The sequence below is a fragment of the Bos indicus genome, chromosome 14 (assembly GCF_029378745.1).
Source record: "Bos indicus isolate NIAB-ARS_2022 breed Sahiwal x Tharparkar chromosome 14, NIAB-ARS_B.indTharparkar_mat_pri_1.0, whole genome shotgun sequence".
NCBI classification, from domain to species: domain Eukaryota; kingdom Metazoa; phylum Chordata; class Mammalia; order Artiodactyla; family Bovidae; genus Bos; species Bos indicus.
In genome coordinates, this window is record NC_091773.1 from 77,796,148 (window position 1) to 77,810,496 (window position 14,349).

The following is a 14,349-nucleotide window of genomic DNA, read 5'->3' on the forward strand; positions in this document are numbered from 1 at the left end:
AAACACAAAAATTAAAAGCCTTCAAGCACCCCCAAGGAGTCATTTAAAAACTGGCTCTAATAAAACACAAGCCTAGCAACTAGCAGTATATCCACCAACTCTTCTTATAACTGCTTTGTGAATGCTGGCGGCCTTAATTCAAGAAATAATTCCGCACATTAAATGACTGGCATGTGTAATTTTTGCATCCAACCTAACATCTCTGTCTGCGTATGATGACGTAGCATGTTTCAGGAGAGACGCTATGAGCGTGTAACCCGCGGAAGCACAGATGGCAGAGGGTACCTGTGCGGCTTGCTGCTGCCCCTTCTGCCTCTCCATTTTCTCCAGCGCTTTTTCCAGGGTTCTCAGGTGTCTAATGTGATCATCTTGTTGGTCTCTTGCTTTAATTAATTCAATAGTTAGTTTTTTAATTTCATTTTGAAGTCTGTGAACCATAATTTCCAGCTGCAGCTTGGAATTTCTCTCTTTAAAAATAATTTCTTTTAGCCTACAGCATAAATCACATTGTAAGTATACTATACGTATAAAAAAGATGAAAACTGTACTAAATACTAAGCTTAGAGAGGAAGTAGAGAGGAAGATTTGTAGGCAGGAACACAGAAGAGAGGAAGATCTGAAGTATCTTCCAAATTCTCATTAGATTAAAAAACAGCTGAAAAACAGTATGCCATCCCCCTGATCCCTGAAACTAGCATTGTGTCAAAGGGAAAACATTTTACATAAATTAATGAATCTTTATCTTTTGTGAACTTTACTATTTGACAGCAAAACTTAAAAACACCTTATTTGTTTCAGGCATTGTGCTAGATGTGGGCTTAAAAGCAAGTAAGATAATTAAGATACAGCCTAGCCTTCAAGGAGCTTAACATCTGGCAGAGGACACGCATCCATTTATAAAGCTACAGAAGAGAAGTAACTCTGAACAGATGCCTGCAAGTCAACTCTGACCTTCCTGCATCTTCCCCAGACATTAAGTACCACAGCCTAGTACTATACTAGCTCGGTGTTACTCAGAGTCTTTTGACTGAAAATTCTCAGTTTTAGGAAGAAAGGAGAATTTAGTGAAACATATAACTAACCAATTCAGAGGCAGGGATGGCACTGTTCTGAGGGACCACTGAAACCAAGGATATGAACACCATAAGGTCTCTCTGATTCCCTACAGGCTGGTCTGAATTCTTCCCATGGCAGGTTTTTTAGAATGCACTCAGGGGAGATAGGGAAGGCTACAAACATCTCTAGACTCATGTTCTGACAGCAGTGAGAACCAAGCAGAAATTACCTTTCTCTAGCTCAACTTTGAACTGAGTTCTGGGAAGAGCCCCTGTTAGTCCAATTTGGTTCATATGCCTGCTTCATGCACCAGTCACTGTGGCCATAGCTAAGGTTTACCTTTACCCATCGTGTCAGGGGTTCCTCTCTTGACCAATATTATAGGCAGAGAGAGGTAGTTCATGACAGAACCGGAGTGTTTAAAAAGGGGACAATGAATAGCAAAGACAGAGCCTCATGAAGGAATTTCTGAGCCAGGCAGCCACTCCAATGTGTAATCTCTAAGTTATAATTGAGAAAAATCCCTGTACCTATCAACTCCTACACGAGAGTCACTGCTCCAATTTTTGTTCTTAATATCTCTCTTCTTGCCTTTGAGAGTGGTCTCCAAACTGGTCTTTCCATTCCAGTTTGGTATGTTACATGAGAGAATATTAGACTTTAGTCTGTGAAATATATGGTGGAAGGGGCAGAAAAGCTACAAATAAAAAGAATTAGAGTAATCCTCTGAGCAGGAGATACAGGCCTAAACTAATGCAAAAATTTGGGGACAGAAAGAAGATGGTTCAACACCTTTTAAGTAGAATGAAGAGGGTATCAATACCTACTGGTTATGAAGTCTGAGAAAGAGGAAGGAAGCAAAAAAATGATTCTGAAATTTCTAGCTTTGGTGGCTGACGATATGAAACGTCATTATTAGAACAAGGAATATAAAATAAGGGAGCAGGAAAAGTTGACCTAACGATATGTTAATCTTAGGAACTTAAAGAAACGTAGACAAGGAATTTTTAGTAGATGATTAGATGTACAATCTGTTAATCAAGGAGGCCTGGATAATAGATAAGAGATTTGGAAGTGTATAGATTAGGTATTAAAGCCATCAGGTCAGTTCAGTCGCTCAGTCGTGGCCAACTCTTTGTGACCCACGGACTGTACCACGGCAGGCTTCCCTGTCCATCACCAATGCCCAGAGTCCACCCAAACCCATGTGCACGGGAGTCAGTGATGCCATCCAACCATATCATCCTCTGTTGTCCCCTTCTCCTTCTGCCTTCAATCTTTCCTAACATCAGGGTCTTTTCAGATGAGTCAGTTCTTCGCATCAGGTGGCCAAAGTATTGGAGTTTCAGCTTCAACATCAGTCCTTCCAATGAATATTCATTGGAAATCCTAAATTTCCTTGAGGATTGACTGGCTGGATCTTGCAATCCAAGGGACTCACAAGAGTCTTCTCCAACACCACAGTTCAAAAGTATCAATTCTTCCACGCTCAGCTTTCTTTTGGAGAAGGCAGTGGCAACCCACTCCAGAACTCTTGCCTGGAAAATCCCATGGATGGAGGAGCCTGGTAGGCTGCAGTCCATGGGGTCGCGAAGAGTCAGATACAACTGAGCGACTTCACTTTCACTTTTCACTTTCATTCACCGGAGAAGGAAATGGCAACCCATTCCAGTGTTCTTGCCTGGAGGGTCCCAGGGATGGCGGAGCCTGGTGGGCTGCCGTCTATGGGGTTGCACAGAGTCAGACACGACTGAAGCAACTTAGCTGCAGCAGCTTTCTTTATGGTCCAACTCTCACATCCACACATGACTACTGGAAAAACCAAAGATTTGACTAGACGGACCTTTGTTGGTAAAGTAATGCCTCTGCTTTTTAATATGTTGTCTAGGTTGGTCATAGCTTTTCTTCCAAGAAGCAAGTGTCTTTTAATTTCATGGCTGCAGCCACCATCTCCAGTGATTTTGGAGCCCAAGAAAATAAAGTCTCTCACTGTTTCCATTGTTTCCCCACCTGTCTGCCATGAAGTGATGGGGCAAGGTGCTATGATCTTTGTTTTCCATATGTTGAGTTTTAAGCCAACTTTTTCACTCTCCTCTTTCACTTTCATCAAGAGGCTCTCTAGTTCCTCTTTGATTTCTGCCATAAGGGTGGTGTCATCGCATATCTGACGTTACTGATACTTCTCTTGGCAATCTTAATTATGGCTTGTGCTTTATCCAGCCCAGCATTACGCATGATATATTCTGCATATAAATTAAATAAGCAGGGTGATAATATACGGCCTTGACATACTCCTTTCCCGATCTGGAACCAGTCTGTTGTTCCATGTCTGGTTCTAACTGTTGCTTCTTGACCTGCATACAGATTTCTGAGGAGGCAGGTCAGGTGGTCTGGTATTCCAATCCCTTTAAGAATTTTCCAGTTTGTTGTGATCTACACAGTCAAAGGCTTTGGTTATACAATAAAGCAGAAGCAGATGGTATCTGGAATTCTCTTGCGTTTTCTATGATCCAATGGAGGTTGGCAACTTGATCTCTGGTTCCTCTGCCTTTTCTAAATCCATCTTGAACATCTGGAAGTTCACGGTTCACATACTGTTGAAGCATGGCTTAGAGAATTTTGAGCATTACTTTCCTAGTGTGTGAGATGAGTGCAACTGGGCAGTAGTTTGGACATTCTTTGGAATTGCCTTTCTTAGGGATTGGAATGAAAACTGACCTTTTCCAGTCCTGTGGCCACTGCTGAGTTTTCCAAATTCACTGGCATATTAAGTGCAGCATTTTCACAGCATCATGTTTCAGGATTTGAAATAGCTCAGCTGGAATTCCAACACTTCCACCAGCTTTGTTCGTAGTGATGCTTCCTAAGGCCCATGTGACTTCGCATTCCAGGATGTCTGGTGCTGGGTGAGTGATCACACCATCATGTTATCTGGGTCATGAAGATCTTTTTTGTATAATTATTCTGTGTATTCTTGCCACCTCTTCTTAATATCTTCTGCTTCAGTTAGGTCCATACCATTTCTGTCCTTTATTGAGCCAATCTTTGCATGAAATGTTCCCTTGGTATCTCTAATTTTCTTGAAGAGATCTCTAGTCTTTCCCATTCTACTGCTTTCCTCTATTTCCTTGCGTTGATCACTGAGGAAGGCTTTCTTATCTCTCCTTGCTATTCTTTGGAACTCTGCATTCAAATGGGCATATCTTTCCTTTTCTCATTTTCCTTTAGCTTCTCTTTTTTTCCAGCTATTTGTAAGGCCTCCCTCAGACAACCATTTTGCTTTTTTGAATTATTTTTTCTTGGGGATGGACTTGATCACTGCCTCCTGTACAATGTCATGAACCTCCATCTATAGTTCTTCAGGCACTCTGTCTATCAGATCTAATCCCTTGAATCTATTTGTCCCTTCCACTGTAAAATCATAAGATATTTGATTTAGGTCATACCTGAAATGGTCTAGTGGTTTCCACTACTTTCTTCAATTTAAGTCTGAATTTGACAATAAGAAGTTCATGATCTGAGCCACAATCAGCTCCGTGTCTTGTTTTTGCTGACTGTATAGAGCTTCTCCATCTTTGGCTTCAAAGAATATCATCAATCTGACTTCGGTGTCGACCATCTGGTAATGTCCACGTGTAGAGTCTTCTCTTGTGTTGTTGGAAGTGGGTGTTTGCTATGACCAGTGCGTTCTCTTGGGAAAACTGTGTTAGCCTTTGCCCTGCTTCATTTTGTACTCCAAGGTCAAATTTGCCTGTTACTCCAGGTGTTTCTTGCCTTCCAACTTTTGCATTCCATTCCCCTATGATGAAAAGGACATCTTTTTTGCATGTTAGTTCTAGCTTTTATAGGTCTTCATAAAACCGTTCAACTTTAGCTTCTTTAGCATTACTGGCTGGGGCAGACTTGGATTACTGTGATATTGAATGGTCTGCCTTGGAAATGAACAGAGATCATTCTGTCATTCTTGAGATTACACCCCATACTGCATTTCAGAGCCTTCTGTTGACTATGAGGGCTACTCCATTTCTTCTAAGGGATTCTTGCCCACAGTAGTAGATATAAGGGTCATCTGAATTAAATTTTCCCTTTCAGTCCATTTTAGTTCACTGATTCTTAAAATGTCAATGTTCACTCTTGCCATCTCCTATTTGACCACTTCCAATTTGCCTAGATTCATGGACCCAACATTCCAGGTTCCTATGCAATATTGCTCTTTACAGCACTGGACTTTACTTCCATCACCAGTCACATCCACAGCTGGGTGTTGTTTTCACTTTGTCTCCATCCCTTCATTCTTTCTGGAGTCATTTCTCCACTGATCTCCAGTAGCACATTGGCACCTACTGACCTGGGGAGTTCATCTTTCAGTGTCATATCTTTTTGCCTTTTCATACTGTTCATGGGATTCTCAAGGCAATACTGAAGTGGCTTGCCATTAAAAGCACAGTAGAGATCAAAGATTTGGCCTCTCAGGTGGCTCAGTGGTGAAGAATCCGCCTGCCAATGCAGGAGACATGAATTGATCCTTGCGTTGGGAAGATGCCCTGGAGAAGGAAATGGCAACCCCCTCCAGTATTCTTGCCTAGGAAATCACATGGACAGAGGAGCCTGATGGGCTATAGTCCATGGGGTCACAAAGAGTCAGATACAACTTAAGGACTCGAAACAATAGAGAAGACTCAGTTTTTGAGATAATATGTACTAATAGCTTGGTACCTAGATGTCAGACCTGTATCGGTAGGTATGAAGAATACAGAGTCCCTACCAAGTCACATAAGGGAATATGAAGACTGGTGAGGATCTGATCTCCAAAACCCATTTTGGGGGATAGATGAATCAGAACAGACTGAAGCTAAGTTTTCAAGAGAACAATGAATATGTAACATGTGAAACATGACACAACAACAGAGAGGTTAAAGAAGGATAAAGAACGAGGCATGTCCAAAGCTTTCCAATCAAAACAGAATCTGGCTTGCAATCCCAGGCACAGCTTCCTTTAATATTCCATGAAGGCAATGGCACCGCACTCCAGTACTCTTGCCTGGGAAATCCCATGGGCAGAGGAGCCTGGTGGGCTACAGTCTATGGGGTCGCTAAGAGTCGGACACGACTGAGCGACTTCACTTTCACTTTTCACTTTCATGCACTGGAGAAGGAAATGGCAACCCACTCCAGTGTTCTTGCCTGGAGAATCCCAGGGACGGGAGCCTGGTGGGCTGCCGTCTATGGGGTAGCACAGAGTCAGACGTGACTGACATGACTTAGCAGCAGCAGCAGATAATACTTACAAAGCAGAGTAAAACAAAGATGCATCTACAAACGACTCTAAACAAGAGAAAACACAATGCCAAAATCTGGGAGGAATTTCAATAATAAGCAAAGAGAACTAAATGAAAAAGGAAGATAAATCCCTCTCTTTCATTGTCTGATTGTGGCTCATCAAGTCACACAGTCTGTATATATCTATCATTAAACTATGCTGGCTACCTGTGCACCTCCTGCAAATAGAAGTGCTGTTTCTTCTAAGTGGTTATAGGACTGTTACCCATTCTGTTGTTACTATTCTATCAGGAATAGCAACTTCCACAACATATAAGGTAAGAAATTGATGGCTAAGTGGTGGATTGTCTAGTAATAGCATAAAGCATCATAGTTTGCCTAATTACAGAGGTTTTCATAGAACACATGGTGTGTATTGCAATTTTCCTTATATTCCATAGGTACAAAGAATGAGAGAATCTGCTAGAAAATACCACATCAGGACCACAAAACTTTACTAGGTATATGTATAAACAGAATCTGGGAATTGGGCTGTGGCCCATATACACAAACTTACTAATCAATGAAGACTGTAGATAGGGGATTATCTACTGTATATATAGGTAGGAAATGGAACCAAGAGCAACTTCCTAATGCCTACTTGTTGGTAAATACCAAGTCTAGAAATCTAGTGCTTGTTCAAGGGTAAGAAGAGATAAAAATCAAAAGAAACTCCATGGATAAAACCTTTAACCTTTTGAGAAAAAGCATAACTTTAGAAATAATTGCCTACAGGAAACCGAAGAAAAAAGTTATTGTCATTTCAGAAAAACTGTGTGGTATTCTCACATATTGGAATAAGACATTCCTGTATTACATAATATAGAAAAAAAAAAAGATAAAATGGGAAATGAAATAAGACTGCATAAAAACATTAGAATTAAGAAACTTAGGTTATCTGATACCAAAGTCCATTGTGGAGAATAGCACACAGAGACTGATTATGACCCAGAAAACCTATAGAGAAAGTCTGCCCAGACCTGCCACTTACAGAGCAAGTCTGCCAATCCCTGCTCTACGCTTTTCCTGTTTTTCACTTGTAATACTTTATCTATCTGACATCTCCCACCTTGAGGGCTCAAATTAATATCCTGAATCCTTTGTTTATATAAAAAGCTGATAAAGCCCAAAGTCTTTAAATAAAACTAGTTCAATTCAAACTAAAACCACATGCATAGTTTTCGATCATACTGCAGCTAATTGAAGGCATTCCAGTTCCAAGTTCAGCACTTTTTTCTCCTACCGAGATAACCTTAGGTGTACAGACTTTTCCCTTACCTGTCTGTAGTAAGAAGAGCCTGGCTACGAATATCTTTTTTTTCATCCGCATGTTTATGCAGTTCATCAATATAATCCATAAGCTTCTTTTCAGTTTGTTCAGCTTTCCATCTCTTCTCTCTCTCTTCATCTAGTTCCTCGACAAGTGCCTAAAAAATACACCAATATATTTGTTATGTGATCTCAGAAAAGTTACATAGCCTCTCACTGCCTCAATTTTCTCGTTTATAATATGGGAATAAAAGTATCTAACTCAAAGGGCTACGGTGAGAATTAAACAAAAGATGAAAGTAAAGCATGCAGAATAGTGCCTGGCATAAAATAACTACTCAATGAATGTGTGAATGCGTGCTAAGTCACTTCAGTCGTGTCTGACTCTCTGTGACCCTATGGACTATAACCCGCGAGGCTCCTCTCCTTGGGATTCTCTAGGCAAGAAATACTGGAGTGGGTTGCCATGCCCTCCTCCAGGGGATCTTCCTGACCCAGGGATCGAACCAGCGTATGTTACATCTCCTGTACTTGCAGGCAGGTTCTTTACCACTAGCACCACCTGGGAAGCTTTCAATAAACATTAACTGCTAGTATTACTGTCATAATGACTATTACTACTTTCTAAATACTAAGGCCTTTATAACTGAGAACAAAAGGGCAAAACCAATAGCATAATATTGGAAGTAAAGTGTACTTTACAATGAAAAGTATAACCAGTTGTTCACAAGTAAAATAAGGGAAAGTAAGTAAAAATTATAAGTCAATCTGTACTAAAAATTCCTAAATGACTCTAAATCTGGAAACCATGCATCCAAAATTGGGTTTCAAAAGAGTCCATGAACACCCTGAAATTATTTTCAAAATATTACTCAAAAACTTTATGAGTTTCTCTAAGAAAGTTTCTCTGAGAAGACTATAGATTTCCTTAGATACTTAAAAGACTCTAAGACTCCTAAGTTAGGAATCACTGTTTTAGGAAGAATTTGAAAATTTAGACCTATTTTCTCCTTCTGAAGCATATAACAAAATGATTTCATTAAAATCTGATCTAAAATGTGTAATTTCCATTCCTTTAAAAATTATAAAAATAGTGACATTACACAAAATCTGGAAACCAGGATGGGGAAAATAACCCAACTTCATCCCCTCAAAAAAATATTTTGTGCTAAAAAAAACATGCATTATTTTTCTGGGACTAACTTGTATTTAAAACTAAGATTATTCATATTCAATTTTTCTTAATCTCTTAAATTATACCCGGTAAGTGGCATCTTCTGGACAATCATTGTTTACTTTCATTATTTCAGTCTTCTGGTTTTCTGATTCTTCTAATGTACTATTGTTTGGCAAAGACGAACTTATATATAATTCTTTAAGGAAAGGTGGTTTCATTTTACGATTACAACTGCGAATAAAAAACACAGTTAATAACCCAAAGAAATGTATGACACTTATAATTTTTACAACTTAGGTAATGACAATCTAGCATAAAGAGATCCTTTTATACAAATGTATATGAATATACTGACCAAACCTGAGCAGGCAAGGCTGAAAAGTCAAATCTTTGACATTAGGAAAGTAAAAAAAATAAGACCACGAGGCAGCTTTAAGGAAGGAGTCGGGAGTATAAACGTCTGTGTGTCTTATCTGAATTTCTAGAACAAAAAAAGAAGTACCTTATAAAAGTACTGCTGTTTTTACTGTGGTGTTTAATAGTCTGAATAGTTTTGGAATAATAGGGGATTTTTGATCTTCGAGAAGTTTTCTTACTACATTCTTTTCTGTTTCCATAGTCACTTTCAGAAGTCACATCTGTGTCTCTTTTTGGTCTGGGATCTTTCTCAGGAACATTATCTATTATAGAATTAGAAGTCTAGAATAAAAAACAACAACAACAAAGTATTTTAAAAGTTCATTTTGGTAAAAAAAATATAATTTGACGTTTTCTAAAATGTTAAAACTTTTTACAAGTTTAAGGATTTATAAAATAGGTATGTTTGCAACTAAAGACAAGGGATTCAGCTTCTAGTATGGACAAGTATGATCCCATGAGATTTGATTCTCCCAAGATCACAGTTACAAACCAGGGCAGAAATACAAATAAAACAAAAACTACTTAGAGATCCTGGAAAGTGAACAAGAGCAGGCTTATTCTAAAGAAGAGCTGACCCTTGAAAAAATGACCAGAATTAACTGTTTCTGCCTTATGGTTTTTAGCCTATGAACATACCACAATTGGCACTATGTAGGGAGTCTTAAAACTCAAGTGGAAAAACCACAAACTTTTGAGTCTGAAGAATTAGAAAGTATGGAACAGGAAGTTCAGTAAAGGATTCAAAAGAGCAGCAGTTAAATCAAAGCAAACTAAATGCTTGCTGTAACAAAATTATTAACACTCTTTGGAGGCCTATAGCAGCATCTAAAGTCTTCACAAAATGACACTCACTCTGTCCAGGACAAAATCCAAAATTACTCACAACAGGAAGAACCAGGAAAATATGACCTATTCTTAAGAGAAATGGCAATCAACAGACCTAACCTCAGAGACCTAAATGTTAAAATAAACAGAGAAGAACTTTACAATACTGATCATAACTATGCTCAATGATATAAAAAATGCTTATCATGAATGAAAAGAAAATTCAGCAGAAAAGTAAAAATTATTTAAAAAATGGAAATTTTACAACTGAAAAAATACAATGTCTGAAGTAAAAACTGACTGCCACACTACAGAGAATGAGATGATAAAAGAAAGAATATGTAAACTTGAAGATAGCTCAGTGAAATTATTCAATATGAAGAACACAGAGGAAAAATTTAATAAAATGTACAGAGCCGCAGGGGACCGTGGGATACATCAAAAGGCCTAAGTGAAATTTGAAAAAAGAGGAAAGAGAATGGGACAGGAAAATATTTGAAGCAATGATGTCCAAAAATTCCAAAATTGAGGAAAGACATAAATGTACATTTAAGAATGATAAAAGGGGTCAGTTCATTAGGAAAAAAAAGTAGCCATAAATGTGTATGTGCTTAGAAATATAGAGCTTTAAAATATAAAAAGCAAATGTGGAGAGAATGCCAGGAAATAGACAAATCCACAAATAGACCCCCAAAAATCAGTAAAATTAAAATTGCTACTTACCAATAGACCATTAAGGAAATGAACATGCAATTCACAGGTATCTGACAAAACATTAGCATTCAAGATACAAAATATTCTTATAACCCAGTAATAGACTAACAACTCAATAAAAATATGGGCAAGATTTTTGAACACTTCACAAAAAATTCAATAAGCACACGAAAAAGTGCTTAACATCACCATTCATCAGTGAAATCCAAATTAAAATTACAATTAATACCTGTATATGCTCACTAGAATGGATAAAATAAGATCAATGTTGACAATAAACCCTGCTGAGTATGTGGAACAACTGGACAGTCACACATTGCTGGTGGGCGTGAAGTGAACACCCACCTTGGGAAAGCACGGGCAGCGTGTTATTTAACTAAACAAACACCTACCCTGTCATCTAGGAAGTCTGGTTCTAGGCTATTCACTGAAAAGAAATGGAGACATAAGTTCACAAAAAGACTTGCACTGTATTGTTCAGTTTTATTCACAAACCTGCAAGGAATTCAGTGGCATATCAATAGAGATAATGGAAAAATAAACTTTAGAATACTCACACAACAGAATACTACATAGCAATAAAAACAAACTACCGGTACACATAATAACAGACTGATTTCAAGGTTATGCTGAGTGAAAGAGGCCTTACACAAAAGTGTTACACGCTGTAAAATTACATTTACATTAGGTTCCGGAAGAAGTATTAAATAACATATGGTAAAAAACACGAGAAAAGTGACTGTGTGGTGGGGATGGGGGTGGAATGCAGGAGAGGACTGCCTGCGAGCAGCAGCGTGAGGGAACATTCTAAGACGACAGTGCTGTTTACCTCCCTGGAAGTCTGGGCAACACGCATTGTTACTGCTGCTGCTCAGTTCCCTTCCTGGATCACAGCCCTGCTGTGGCAAAGGGCCTGGTGTAACTCAAGGAAGCCCTGGGCCGCGCAGGGCCACCCAAGTGGGATGGGTCACAGTGAAGAGTTCTGACAAGTGTGGTCCACTGGAGGAGGGAAGGGCAAACCACTCCAGTTTTCTTGACACGAGAATCCCATCACGCATTGTGAAAAGCCAAAAAGATATGACACTGGATGACGAGCCCCTCCAAGGCGGAAGGTGTCCAATATGCTACTGGGAAGAGTGGAGGGCAATTACTAACAGCTCCAGAAAGAATGAGGCGGCTGGGCCAAGGGGAAATGATGCTCAGTCATGGATGTGTCTGGGGGTCAAAGTGAAGTCTGTTGCTATAAAAAATGGTATTTCATAGGAACCTGGAATGTTAGGTCCATGTTGAGGTCCACGTTAGGTCCAAACCAAGTTGGACGTAGTCAAGCAAGAGATGGCAAGAGTGAATCTCAACATCTTAGGAATTAGGAACTAAAATGGAAGGGAATGGGCAAGAATTCTTTAGAAGAAATGGAGTAGTCCTCATAGTCAACAAGAGTCCAGAATGCTGTACTTGGGTGCGATCTCAAAAACAACAGAATGATCTTGGTTCACTTCCAGGGCAAAACATTCAACATTACAATAATCCAGGTCTATGCCCCAACCACTAATGCTGAAGAAGCTGAAGTTGATCTGTTCTATGAAGACCTACAAGATCTTCTAGAACTAACACTAATAAAAGATGTCCTTTTCATCACAGGGGATTGGAATGAGAAGTACGAAGTCAAGAGATACCTGGAGTAACACACAAGCTTGTCCCTGGAGTACAAAATGAAGCAGGGCAAAGGCTAACAGGAGTTCTGTCAAGAGAACGCACTGGTCAGAGCAAACACCCTTTTCCAACAACACAAGAGACACCTCCACATATGAAATCACCAAATGGTCAACACCAAAATCAGACTCATTGCCTGTTAACTGCGTTAACAGGCAATTTAGAGAATTGTAGAGCCAATTCAGAGAATACAAACATCTCTATTTTACATCAAAAGTTAAAAAAAAAAAAAAAAGTAAATGTAAATACTTTTAAAAAAAACACTGAACTCTATAGATACACAGGCTTAAATATTTACAGTGGGAAGAATACTGACATGTATAGTTCACTTTGAAATGTGTCACAGAATAATAGTTTGATAAATGGATAGACATATGATGAAATAAATACAGTAAAACATTGATAGTGGAATCTAATTGGTGGATATACTGGCATTCACTAAGAAAGTCTCTTATATTGCTCTAAGTTTTAAAACATTCATAATAAAATGGTGTTGAAAAATGAAAACCTAAAGACAAAGCAGTCTTTCACAGAAAGAATTCTCACAATTAGTATAATAATTAAAGTACAATAATTAGGAAGAATAACTATCACTATATTATAGCACATTTTCAGTAACTTTATGACTTTACTTATAATTTAAGTGTATATATCAATTGAAATTCAAATTGTATGTTTACCCTTTACAGTAAGGTAGTAAAAAAGAAGGGCTTCCCTGGCAGCTTAGCTGGTAAAGAATCAACATGCAACGCAGGAGATGTGGGTTTGATTCCTGGATCAGAAGTTCCCCTGGAGAAGGGATAGGCTACCCACTCTAGTATTTTTGGGCTTCCCTGGTGGCTCAGATAGTCAAGAATCCACCTGCAATGTGGGAGACCTGGGCTCGATCCCTGGGTTGGGAAGATCCCTTGGAGGGCATGGCAACCCACTCCGATATTACTGCCTGGAGAATCCCCATGGATAGAGGAACATAGCAGGCTACAGTCCATGGGGTCACACAGTCGGACATTATTAAGCAACTAAGCACAGCACTGCACAAAAGAGGTCCTTCTCTTAAACATTTTTCATATGCATAGCAATAAATTATCCTCTCCCGCCCCCACGAACTAGACTCCTATTTTCAGTCATAAAGTAGGAAGAATTATCACTGAGTGAGACATATGACTGCAGAAAGGATACCAGAGTGGATCTTAGGACATTTGAGTTTGAAGTTCAACTCTACCTCACTAAAATAAAGGACTCAAATAAACTGAGTTTCTATTCTATTTAACAACAATATATTAATCCTTATCTACTTGATTGAAGTGTCGTGAGGATGAAATGAGGATGGCCTAAGAGAAGCTGAAAAATTCACTTCGAATGAGGATGTTAAGCTTAAATCTAAGCTCTGACACGGGCAGAAGAGTTGGCCATTGGAAAAGATGGAAGATGAGCTCTGAGGAGATGAAGGTCCTACTAGCTCAGTAGGGTGTTACCAGTGATGCCAAGGAATGCATCTGCCAGCACTCCCGTCCCAGCTTTCCTCTGATCTACCTCTTGGCCCAAGCTGAAGCCTCCAGGGATTTCTGGCACATGGGATCCTTACAGTCTTATACACGTACTCACTTAAGGTAGATTTCATGTTTATTAAGCATTGCTAGTGTTAAAGATAAGAGTTCAGAATTATTACAAACCAGTGAACCATAATCATATAAGCATTTTCTATTACCCGCTCTCAGGAATCGAAGCAGGAATTTTAACTTGCCACTTAGCTGTAAATTCAAGAAGTGGTTTTGATTATAAAAACAACTGAAGAGAAAGTAGAGGCCAGAAGTTGCTCAGACATCCTCTGTGTTAGTAAGCACTGAATCCAAAGA

At 39.1% G+C, this 14,349-nt stretch overlaps 1 protein-coding gene across 3 annotated transcripts in view; it reads right to left on the reverse strand.

Annotated features, from left to right (window-relative positions):
- Positions 1–14,349, reverse strand: part of LRRCC1 (leucine rich repeat and coiled-coil centrosomal protein 1) — a 44,209-nt gene that overhangs the window by 15,355 nt on the left and 14,505 nt on the right. For all 3 annotated transcript variants that reach the window (XM_019973832.2, XM_019973833.2, XM_070802961.1), the window contains exons 7-10: positions 9,324–9,520; positions 8,905–9,052; positions 7,654–7,802; positions 286–490 (exon numbers count right to left, since the gene is read on the reverse strand). In XM_019973832.2, coding sequence (XP_019829391.2) covers positions 286–490; positions 7,654–7,802; positions 8,905–9,052; positions 9,324–9,520 — 699 coding nt within the window. The remainder of the gene's footprint in view (positions 1–285; positions 491–7,653; positions 7,803–8,904; positions 9,053–9,323; positions 9,521–14,349) is intronic.